A 13,014-nucleotide genomic window follows, 5' to 3' on the forward strand; every position below is an offset into this window, starting at 1 on the left:
TTTGACTTCCTCTGTTTCAGTTTAACAGATGTTAAACATTTTTATACCTCTTCCATTGTAAAGATAAAAGTCAGTCACAACTGCAAAATCTGTAACAACTTTACAGTAGCAGAACACCAGAAAAGTCCAGCATTATTTAATACCTTACATTCTGCATGGAATATAAAAGAGTGTGTAGAAAATAAAGTGAGACAGAATTTTAGGTTTTGCCTATCCTGTGCTTTAAATGAACAAAAGCCTAGTAGGAAATAATATGCAACAATGTAAATACAACCTGTATTAGAGTAACTATGTATGAGGGAATCTCATGGTTGCAGGCCTCAATTCTGGCATATTCTAACTTTAGCAAGTCCTCTTAGAATATGGGCTTTGGTTTGTAAGAGACATTTTATCAAAAGTAAAAAAATACTTTTCTAAATTTTTTGTTTGCATTTTTACTTATATAGCAGGAGCGAAAAAATTACACTAAAAAGTAATATTCCTCCTTAAAATTAATTAAACAGAAAAAATAGTAAGATCAGGTTTTAGGGAGTCAAACACAACTATTCAGCAGTTTTCATCTAATCTGATATTGGCATCTAGATGAAATTCATAACTATAGAAGTCTGAAGGTCTGAAGACAAAGACAGACCCAGCTAGCCACCTTAGGCTCTCTCTTTAAACAAAGCCAGGAATAGAATCTCCTGAGAAGTACTTATTCTGAAAAGGCTTGAAAGACTGCTTAGTGTTAGTCACTGAAGCTTACCTTATCTGGCTTGCCTGAGAATTAGGTACCTAATTCTCACCTCTGATTGGGAGCTTGGGCTGGCAACTTCAGTGCCAAGCATTAACTTTTAGATGCCCAAATTAGGGTGCACTAATTACATGTTAAACTTCCACATGCAGACAGGGCAACTACAAATCACATTCAGTAATATGCACATAGAATCATACCACTGGACTGAAATGAAACTTTACTAAAACTGGTGGACACAAACCCTTCAGTTAAAAAAGCTCTGACAAAGAGCTCATGCTTTTAGGAAATAGTCACGGACTATACCTCAAAGGCACATGTCACTGCCCAAAATAACATGTGAGATTATTTTATGATCTCTGTAAAAGAGGAGTTTGGCAGTACACTGCTTTAGCACAAGTGAACCAGTAAGAGTGAGAATGTGTGAGGTCTATCACCCAAAAAATTAAAGGTGAGCAAAGTAGAGGACAATAATTTGAAGGATCCAAGAGATCTGTAGGAGCATTATGCCCTTCTATAAGGCTTCTCCAAGCTCATGAGGTGTAGAGCTTTATATGAGGTTTATAATGAGTCATTATTGCTAAAGTCCTCAGCACCCAACTCTTGTTATAAGGCTATTGCATTTATTCCTATTTCCAATGCATTCCAGTCCTCCAGGCAATTCCAGTCCTCTGGTGTGGTATTTCAGTGTTCTTTTGCTTGACAATGATTTTCTCAATAGAGAGTTGGCAGTATGGAAAGTTTGAGCCTAGATGGATTCCATGTTTTCTTCTGTATTTTCTTAAAAACAAGAAATTTAAGTGTAACACAGCCAAATAATTTTGTAGCTGAGCAACTTAGAATCATTGAATCCTTAGAAGTTGAGAAGGATCTTCAAGATCATCGAGTCAAATAGTACCTACCAACACCAAGTAGAATAAAAGCCCCAACACAATACTCTGCACTTGTTTAGCAGTATTTTATATTCACATGCCAGCCACAGCTTGGACTCTGTACCCAAAGTCACAGCAGTCAGCATGGATTTATACCAGAGGTACCAAAGCTCAGTGCTTCTGAAGTGGTGCTAATGCAAGCATTCCCTTTGTGATTATGAGAGATCAATTTGAACCAGTATTTTCAGTCTGAATGCAGCTTAAAAGCATGATATTAAATTAATATATTTTAAACAGTCTAATGCTTCTGTAGTTGGAAATTGTCTAAAAAATACTGAAAAGCTGTAACATCTACTTTTTTTCAGATTGCCCCTAAAAACAATAAAATAAAAGTTAACTGAAATAAATGTTTTGCAACTTTACTGCAATGCATGCAATCTTGGAATAATTTTGAATAACCTAATGGCCAAGTTAAATAAGAAACTTGCAAATCCACTCCATACAGAAAATAGGTAATTGCTTATAGCTACTGCAAGCCTGGGCTGAAGGACTACCCACATTAGTAAGTGCACATAAGAAAAAAACATAGGAAATAGTACTTATTCACTACAGGTCACAGATTAGCCCCTTCTCTGTAACTCAGGAATTTCAAGCTCACTTTAATCTAGTGTAATTGAGCTAACCAGCTCTTACATTAAAAAGTAATGATTAAGTTAAATTTCTTGCAGACTTTCTGTACCTAAAACAAACATGCAGTATGCCTCTGGCAAAGAAGGATACTAATTATAGGATTGACTCATAAGATGAAAGGTTGCACAAGTTACTACTAGAAACTGAAGTATGGTAAGCTGCTTTGAAAAAACACATTGAAATTCCCATAGTCTGCAGTTGAGAATTTAGTGTTCTAACTGTACTTAAATATGTCAGGAAACAAAACTAAATATGTTTGCAAACTGCTTGTTCATATTTTAGATGAACAAGTTAGAAGTGAATAGTGATTACTTCATCATTCTGTAATAAGGATTTTTTAAATGTAATAAAGAAGTGAGCTCTACAATGAGTTTTTATTACATGAAAGATGCAAAATTAAGTATTTTTGGTCATACTTAACTTTCTTTTTTCATACTAAACATGGTCTTACAATGGGTATTCAAGAATTCATTGCTTGACTTTACTCTATGCAACAGTTCCCTAATTTAACAGGAATCATAAAAGAAACACATCTCCAAGGCTTCAGACATCTCTGAGAAAGGATATGCAAGTTCAAAAGTAATTTTGCATTTCCAGCTGCAGCTTTCACTGCCATTAGCAGATAGAGTTGCCAGCTGTGAGTTAGAACAAAGATACAAAATATGCCCTTATGTGTTGCCATGAACTGATCAGATAAAACCTTCTGAACACCAGATGGGTACTGCTTGTGTGAACTTCTATTATCAGCTGCATGAGCTGTGATGTGAATTCATTAAATAAATGAAATATGATTCAATTTATTTTAAAAACCACATGTTGACATTTCTACTTTCATTTTAAGATATACACTTTCCATCATATTCTAGCATGAAACAAGGAAAGTATTTTCAAAGAACACTGTGGAATACTGTATTCTCTCCAAAATACATTAATACATATCCTGGTAGATAAAAATGGATTACATATAATTAGTGCAATTCTCATGCTGAAACTAGACAGCCAAGGCCACTCTGAGAAATTCAGCTTGGTCAAACTTCACATCAACTTCATCTACTTTAAGTTTTACTGGATTATGACCATATATATTTTTTTTATATTACATTTCCAGAGATTATGAACAAGTAATGTTAAAAAAAGACATTTCTATTCCTAATTTATTCAGAGACTTCCATCTGTATTTTGGAACCATTTACATTATATTTGCTCACCTGAAAGAATTTTTTATATTGCTAACACCTTACTAAGTAGGGACTGCTAATACTAATCTAGATTTTATATTAGATAGATGGTTTTCTTAAAGTTTCAAACTTTAGTATTAAAACTTTTCCATTCTTTCCCCCAGTCATAATAAATGAACAGTTTCAAGAGGTTCAGAAATTATAATTTGTTTTCCATTATTTTCTTTTCTGTACATTTTCTGCCATCAACAGATGTGGCTGGAGTTTATGCCACAACCTTATTATCTCAGTAAGTGCATTACTGTGGGTCTCTCTTCACTACTCATTCATTTGTTTTTGTAAAATCTGAAAATTCTTTGTTTGAGATCTCTGTTACTCTGTCAGCACAGACAGGAAATAGTCATTGTGGTCAAAAGAATTAAAAAGGGATAAATGACAGCAATATAGATACACTGTGTTCACCTAGGAAAGCAAACTGAAAAAACCCACAATTCTATTATTATCTTTAAAACTTTACAATAACACTTAAATTTACAATTCTGAAATTATTTTTAGCAGACAAAAATGACAACTGGCACACCTATGGGCCACAGACAACATTCGCCACGCTTAAATACATAATAGTTAAAAGCAATGGAAGGCAAATTCCCTGGTCTCAGAAATCTAGCCTTCTGTGGCAAGGAAGGAAAAAACAGTTTTCCCCAAAGAATACAAAACTGGCAGGAAGGAAAATTCTTGTACAGATACAGAGATTAATGTGATGCAGGCATTAAAGAAATTATCCACGTCCTCAATAATAACCACCAAGTGCTCTGATAGGTGTTCAGTCAACAAAGCCAACTCGGTTCTTAACTCAGAACTTAAAAGAGTGCTGTAGAATGACGGGAGATGACTGAGCAAGAAAGCCTTTTGTACCTGCAGCAGTATCTGTGAGAGACAATCAGCACTGTGTGGGACACAAGCTCATCAGTTCTGAAGAGAAAACCTTATGGCTGCATCCCACTTGTGTTACATCACAAGCCTGTACAAAGTAACAGCAGGAAAGGACTAGGAAAGCACTAGGCTTTTCCAGTTTGGTATTTTTCCTCTGTTGCACAAGCTACAGCATTCTTTCATATATAGAAGGCCTTCAGTATGGAATTTTTTACCTATATTTTGATCCAGAAGAATGTGTCACAATCCATCTCACACAGCCCTAATTATGGAAACCTGTGCGAAATCAATCTAACAAACCATGTTTTGTCAAAAGAAAAATCACATACTATAATTACCATATGTAGTTAAAGGAAAGGTTTAACATTTTTCTGGGAAATTGACACACAGAAAAGGCAGATTCAAAGCAAGTTCTCTAAAGCCTCCAGAAAGAAATACCACCAATACATGTGCATTAAAATCCAAATTGTGTTTGGCTTTGTACTTCTACTGTAAACTCTGTTACTGAACCATACCCTGGTCTTGCATACTCCACAGAAATATTTATTTGTGTATCAAGGATATTTTGTCTTTTTATGCAGAAAATATTTGCACTTCAGAAGCGTAAATACAATTATAATGACGGAAAGACATGAGGACAATACATTTCTGAATTAAAAGGGGCTAAACCCACACCAGTTAACACAGAAGAATGCCTTCTAGTGATGCTTTTGTGTAGATTCATTCCCTGATGTAGAGGATTACTCATTATAGTGCATGAAAAAGTGCATTAAACCCTTGCAAAGCCTCCACAGTGTCATATTCAGCTTTTTAAGTTTTCATTGAATATTATCCACAGACCTCCTTTATGACTTTCTGGTCAGTTTCAATGCATCTAATAATATGTAGTAACAATCATAACAGAGGACTGCCCACTATTTGAAATTAAAGAGCAGAATAATTGAAAGTCTGACCCAATCTCCTGTACTTTACACACATAAAGCAGGAAGTTAGGAATAGAGTTGAGTTGATTAGTCAGATAATAATTTAAATGGAAATTCACCAATTTGTAGCCTGAACTTTACTTCAAAAACACAACTCAAATTCTTATTTGTTTGAACAATTTGTACTCAAAAAAAGAACAGTCTTATTGGTATACTTTCATCAGGATATCCAAACAGGAAACAGAGCATATATGCTTTTCCCCTCATTTTGAAAAGCTGCGAGTAGTAAATTAGATTCTATTATTTAACCATGACTGGGTTGCAGTCAGAATGTGAAAATTATAAACAGTGTAATTATCTCAGCAAGAGATCTTAGAGCCATTGAGCTGCATTGCAACTTGCTAATTTGAGAAGTCATGAAACCAGCATCACAAACAGGCCCAGGCCCTGCAGTGCCAAGCAGGCAGCACCTGAGCAGCATCCCCAGTGCTGGGAACACACCTGGGACAGAACACACTGGTGATGCAAGAACCCACGAGGAACGGCGCGGAGCAACACACAGTCAGTACACAAGATAAGGGAACAATTCTGCACTCAAAGAAGTCACCAAGAAAAGGACACACAGCCATTATCCCAACCTGCTCTGCTGAGTTTGCCATCACAAGGCACCACAGAACAGACTGTTCAGAGATGAGCAACAGAGCAATTAGCTCGTAGATCCTCGTGGCTTCGGTGGCAACTCTGCGCGTAACTGCTCAGTATTGAAAAACTCTTTGGATGACCACTGAAGGGTGCAGAGAAATTTGGAGGTGCCTCCTTAAATTCCAATTCCATTACCTCTTGGACCAGCTGTGATAGAGAAAGGGGTCTGTATTGTCCAGCTATATACCTGTTCAGAGCATCCTGCCCAGTCCATGCATATGTACTTCCTTCCAGGGCAGTCACAGCAAAGCAGATCAATCAAACCTTTTGGCCTAAACTAAAAGTGCAATGTGTCCAAGCCTCCTGGACACAGTAGTGTTAACAAGCTACATAATGAAGCACTTCCATACATATAGGCACAGAAATGAGAGCTACATGCAAGGAAAAAGAACATGATTAAATTGCAATGTATTTGAATTTCCTCTCCACTAAGTAACACTTCAGAACTATTTAAACTCATTTTAGTGGTAATACCTCTGTTTTTAAAATAAAGAAAAATCTGCCCTCAATTTTTTAACAACTTTTTTTAGAAGTGGAGCCCAACATGTGAAGTAAATTCAGAACAGCAAGAAAAGGAGCTGTTTTACTCCAAGGTATACATGAACCCCAATGGGTCAGAAACAATTCAACTACCAAGGACAATGATTTAAAAACATTTAGGTTTCCTAGCTTAACTCTCTTTATGATGAGTGAAAGAAATAAAATAGTAATATAACTTTTTAAGACATTAATAGCAATTCTCATCTCTCTTAAACACCTCATGGAATTTGTTTCAGACTTCCTGAAGATAAGTTACTCTATCATCAAGTCACATATGGAAAATATCAGACTGACTTATTTTACAAAAGTCTCCATTTCAGTTTTGAAATAATGGGAAGGCAATGTCTTTGTAACAAAATAGTATTGATATTTATAACCTAATGATGCTATTATCTATACTTAAATTAGCTGTCACTGCTTATGAATGTTGTGAAAGGTTTATGCAATATTCCAGCTGCTTTCTATCACAGTGTTCACAATGGCAAAGAGGACTATGAGAGATGCTGTTAAGTAACCTCAAATCAGAACAAATACTGAAATAAGAAGGGGATATATGTTGGAACAAAACCAAATAATTAAGAATAATTTTACTTGCTATATAGTTTCAGATGCCATTTGCCTCATGCACATAAAAGCAGCCTTCCTTGAAAGGCTGCTTTGCATTAGTAATACAAAGTTTACTGTACAAAGCAACCAAATAAAATTACAGAAAACTGAATTGATGGGAAAACATTATGTGGAGTCTGACAGCTTTAAAATCACAAAATTCTGTAAACAGAAAGAAGAAAGTGACACAAATAAATTAAAAATCCACTATATAAACAGTGGAACTAATGTGAAATTGTCATCCAAAAATTACTCTCAAGATAAAAATTTATGTATTTATGTTTAATGAAATAATAGAAAAAGTTTCAGCAAAGCTGAGACAGTGGGATTTTTTTCTGTTTTACCATTAGTGAAAGTATTTTATGAAATACACATGTAGCCTGCAAGCTTCCAGCTCCCCTCTTATAAAACAATGTAAGTTATAACCCCATGGACTGAAATTTCTAGCTTTTTATCTTCTTTGTTCTGATGTTTAGTCCTTGCATTCCCCAATACCCATTACACTCACATGAAAGTTTACAAAGTCACAGATCCTAATCTTGTTAATGTAAATAAGTAGATCTTACTTTTCCTACACCATCTACTTTCAACACCAGCAAGAAGGAAATAACACCAGATTTTATTCCTTCTATAGTACTTTTCATTAGTGAAACAACATACCTTGTAAATTTGAAGAGTGACACTTAGCTCTAAGACCCTTATAATTTAGTTCCCAGAAAAAAACAATACTGTAAACCTACAGGAAATAACTAATAAAAAATCTACACAAGAAAACTGTAAAGGGAGCTTTGTGATCAATCTTAATTAAGGCGGTCGAAATGTCATAGGGATTCCTTAAAGGAACAAAATTTAAAGTAGTTAATGTATGGATGGCTCATGAAAATGTAATGCTTTCACATTTAATGAAATTTTAAATGTATTCTGTCTCAACAAGCCTTTTATTCCTCACCTTAGTAAAAAACTGTTTCTTTTCTACTTTGAGACATTGTTTATAATTGAAGTCAATATGGTTCATGGTGAAAAAAAGTAGCAATTTTAGACCTGACTGCCAGTTTATTTCAAATGCACATGATGTTACAATCAAACTGCAGATATGTCCACTGCTGTGACTTACTCAACAAAACATTTCTGCTTCATTGAAGCAAAGAATGTGTTTATTTCCTGGAACATGTAGAGGCTGGTTTCCCAAGCTCCACATGGAATGGCATCCCTCCCCCATCCTGTCCCCCCCAGATTCCCATGCTCCTTGATCTATGCCATGAAGACAAGCAGAAATAATCATGGAGAAGGAAGAATGAATTTGGCTGGACAATCTGTGCGATTTTTCATTATGTAAAAAATCAGTATTTTTATAAATCTAACAGTGTGGTTACTAGAGGGAAAAGTCTGTTCTTTTGGTGGCCGATTGGCTGTAAAATACTCTTTTGTATTAATCTCCTAGGTGGTAATTTTTTCATTGCCTTGACTCTCTCAATTTATTCCAAATTAACTGTTTGTACAGCCAAATTCTACATTAAATTTTCACATAAAAGGGGAATATCACTGATTTTTGAATGATACAGAAAAGAACATTAATGAGGAAGTTCTAGGAAGTATTTTTGTAATACATCTCAAAAAAGTTCCATGTCACAGGCTCTTCTGCTTAGTAGAAAGCCTGTCCAGAAACTAAAGGATTCTTGTGACTCTAGGGCTTTTCCGCATTTTGAGTTGAACAATACAAAAGGAAACACTTGTAAGAATATCTGACATAATAATTCTCTTGCTTCAATTTTAATCTACCATCTTCTTATGACTGAAAGACAGTAAGTATGATTTCTAATGGTGGGGTTTTTTTGTTTATTTGCTAAGACAGACTAGCTGACAACATAATGGTTGTTCCAAGAAAGCAATGGTATCTTTGGAAAATGTGCTCAGTACCTGAATCATTCTCACATCTCTCCTTAATTTGTGCCACCACAAGTGTTGTGAGGTCAACGAGCTCATTAGATTTAAAAATAATCTTAAGAAGGGAGTTATTCTTGAAGTTATTCTATGAAGAGATTCTTTTCTATCACAGATAGATTCACAGTCTAGCTTACTGAGCAGTTTCAGTAACAGTTTAAGCATAGCCATAGGGAAAGCAAAACAGTGGCCTGAGCAGACAGGAGAGTGAACTCTGCAAATCTAAATTGGTAGTAAGAAAAAAGAATCACTGAACCATATCAATGTTACTGTTTCAACACTTTTGGACAGTGTATATTACCTTCTATTTCAGAATTTACATATTTGATATATTCTAATTCCACTCTAATTCCCAATTCAAAGAATATTCTGTCATTCAGATGAGAAGGAAAAAAAAAAGTCTTCAGGTAAGGAAAAATGTCTTCAGTTTACAAAATGAGCATAAATCACAATTTTAAAAACATGCTTTCATTTCTAATGTTTAGATGCTGACCAAATACATAAGATTGGTCTGTACAGTTTATTTACCTGAACTAAATAAATTAAAATATAACTATATAATTGTGTATTTAATTTTCTGACATTTTAAAAACACACATAAGTCATTGTGTCCCCCTTTAAAGTTTGCACAAAGGTGATAGCAATTCTCCTGGTCTCTAATACTCTCTTTACCTGTTCATTATAGAATCCTTTCAACTTTGCCTCCAGCAATTCACAAACTCATTTTTTCATGAGTAAATATTTAAACCAGATCTGTTTTAAAATGTCTACAGAAAGGAGATAAAAGCAAGTATTTAGATTTATAGCAAACTGGGTAATAATCAACTGCTACTAGAAAGAATTTGATCCATGTCTCAGCTTTAACATGAACCTGTAGTCCAGGTAGGGGGCTGTGAGCCTTTGTGCCCTTATGGTAATGTTCTTATGCAAACAAAAGATTGCCACACACCTTGGAGGACAATTAATTCATTGAAACAGGACATTTAAACTTTTCCTTTTCATCTGTAACATAAGAGCTAGCTGCACTAATATTTGACTTTCTGTTTCACAGTGGAAAGAGAGAAGGATAAGAAAGGCAGAGAATTAGAACTTGGTTCTCTGATCATTGAGAGCTTGTCCCACACACTTAATGGTCTGTCTCCACTTAGCTTCAAGTAATGCAGTCTTAACTATCAAAATATATCCATTTTTGAAATAGACCACTAATATTTTCAGCATTAAATGGAAAATGTTCCACACATTATTTATGTATCCTTACAGAATCATATTTTTTTACTTGGACCTAAATTTCCCCCTATTTGATGCTAAGTAAAACCCAAAAGTACTTCAGTTCATTTAGCTACTGTTGTAGGAAAAACTTATTGGGCTGCTTGAGGAAGGCATATACACTTTCCAAAACTGATGTAGCTGCTGTCAGAACCTAAAGAATCAACAAAAATTCTGAACAAAAGTCTTCTGAAAACCACAGCAACATATGGCAACTGTACTTCATGTAGCATTTGTCATTTAGGATTTTAATGGGCAGTTACTATGCAAATAGCAAATGTTTTAATGATTTCAAACCTTTTATTATTGCTTCTGTAAAAGCTAGAAATACTTGCCAATTTTCACAACTTTGCTGTTACCACTTCTGCAATTGAGCCAAAGGTGGTGTGCCAGCCATGAGAGTAGGGAATGAAAATGTGTCTAATCTGGATTTACCACTTCAGCTTGTGCCAGAGAAAATGCTCTTTTCCATGGGGTTGCCTGTTGTCCATTTAAAATGAGTAATAGCTTCCTAATGGTTCACTTCAGGATCTAAGCTCAGGCTCAATTACAAAAGCCAAATCACTATAAACTAAAAAATCTGAGTTATTTCAGAAGACTTGGCAGCAGTTCTTTCATCACCTTTCCAAAATATTAATTTGTGACTTTGAAAAATATTATATACACAAGTCACTAATTACAGTCAAAGCCAAATGATAAAGGAGATAATTTCTTCTTCCTGGTCTTCAATTATGCTAGAGAACAGAATTCATGTTTGAAGATCACACTTTCTTAGAAGGGAGCAAACAAGAAAAATAGGAAAAAAATGTGTTAAATGAGATTGACATTTCACTAACTTTCTTTTTTGCAGATAAAAAAAGAGTAAAAACAGTTAAAGGGGATAATACTGAATTTTCCCAGTTGAAGAAATTAAAATACATACATATATGAAATGGCCTGTCTATACTCTGTCTAGAAATAACTTCTGCAACTCATTGAATTTGAGTGATTTACTTCAGTAAGTTGAGATCAGCATTTCATTCTTGGCATCAAATCCGACAGTGTTTGATATGAAGAACATTCTTTCTAAACACTCTAAGATATTGTCTAGACTACAAAAATAGTTGCACATTTTTGAATTTACTTTCTAGACTAATGTTATACATGGGTATGAGTTACTGATACAAACATTAAAACTTGACTTATTCTCTGATTTACCAGCTTTGAGTGTTGCAGTCCTTAAAAAGTAAAAGTTTTTATAGCTGCAGAAAATGCTTGAAAATCTGGTTTTGAAGTTTATTACCCAAAAGGCACTAAAACTAGGATGGAAACAAAAGAAGAAAGTTTGGTTTATTTGAAAAAATACTATGTAAGCAATTTATGGAATGCTGAAGAAGAATTATTTCATTGAAGTTAATATAATATAAAAGTATTAAAAAGTATGGGTTTAATGCACAATAGTATACTCTTGGTTCTATTTTAATTTTACACAATTAAAAAAAATATTTATAAGAAACTGTGTGTATTTATTAAAGTAGCATAAAGTATTTCAGGAACCTGATAATCTATTCTTTCTATAAAAAAATGTTCCCATTTGAACTAGGGAGAAAAAAACTCCTAAAACATAACTTCCCAGTCACAGAAACAAAGAAGTAAACCCAAGATTTTCCACATAATTATCTTTAATGACATGTATTTTTTATTTTATAAAGTAGACAGCAATACTCACAAAAAGAATAGCTCACTCTTTTCATTGAATTAAAATCATGATGCAATGTAGACCACCAACAGTCTTGGAAGAAGTGGTAACAAGACTTGTGCTACAGAATAAAGAGATCCTCTCCTTTTGAAGAGATACTAATTCTCTCATTGGCAAAAACAAATAGAGAAACCAATTACTTCCTTTTAACAGTATACAAGAATATAAATTTGTTATCTATATTGTTCTCTCTCACTGTAACCTTAGTATAAAAGTTTTTCTAAAGGTATCAACAAATACTTTTTTGGGTGTCAGGAAAAGATACTACCCTACCTGATAGTTGTCAGAGGGTCTGGGAAGATTGCTTTTCTTTTGGCATTAACAGAGTAATTTAAAAAATTATAAGAAAAGACCAGAAGTGGAGTCAAGACTCCTTGATCATGTGGTGTGACAGGAATGTTTATCTGCAAGGGACTGGTTATTTGTGGGAACTTTGAAATAATAGTACTGGACCTGCTGAAATGCATGAACAAAATCATATACTAACATAAGAAAATGAGTTTTAAAAAGAGTTTGTAACTGTGACTGTAATTTTTTTTTTTTGCCAGACTCTGAAGTTAAAAGAGAAAACACTCTAAAGGAAAAAAAGCACTTACAGTGAGGCTCATAGGGAGGAGGAGGATCACCACAAGGAACACATTCCATGTCTTGAAAGCCTCCAAGCTTAGTCTTCCTATAAAATCTAGAAGATAAAAGAATGTGAAAAATTAGTTAATTGAAACCAGTTACTATTCCTCTCAAAATAATTCAGGTGTTTTAACAAAATCTTCTATAATTGCAAGTTTTGTCCATCTGAGTCTCAATACAAACAATCTGGAAATAAAAAAAAAGTAAAAAAAAATACAGTAGCAATTAATTAATAGTACAAGATAAATAAAAAATAAATCGAGGA

General features: G+C 34.2%; 1 protein-coding gene across 3 annotated transcripts in view; it reads right to left on the reverse strand.

Annotated features, from left to right (window-relative positions):
* TNFRSF19 (TNF receptor superfamily member 19) overlaps positions 1-13,014 on the reverse strand; it is a 55,362-nt gene that overhangs the window by 18,565 nt on the left and 23,783 nt on the right. For all 3 annotated transcript variants that reach the window (XM_021530631.4, XM_077781460.2, XM_021530632.4), the window contains exon 5: positions 12,719-12,804. In XM_021530631.4, coding sequence (XP_021386306.2) covers positions 12,719-12,804 — 86 coding nt within the window. The remainder of the gene's footprint in view (positions 1-12,718; positions 12,805-13,014) is intronic.

This window comes from Lonchura striata, chromosome 1, assembly GCF_050655825.1.
Source record: "Lonchura striata isolate lonStrDom1 chromosome 1, ASM5065582v1, whole genome shotgun sequence".
In the NCBI taxonomy this organism is placed as follows: domain Eukaryota; kingdom Metazoa; phylum Chordata; class Aves; order Passeriformes; family Estrildidae; genus Lonchura; species Lonchura striata.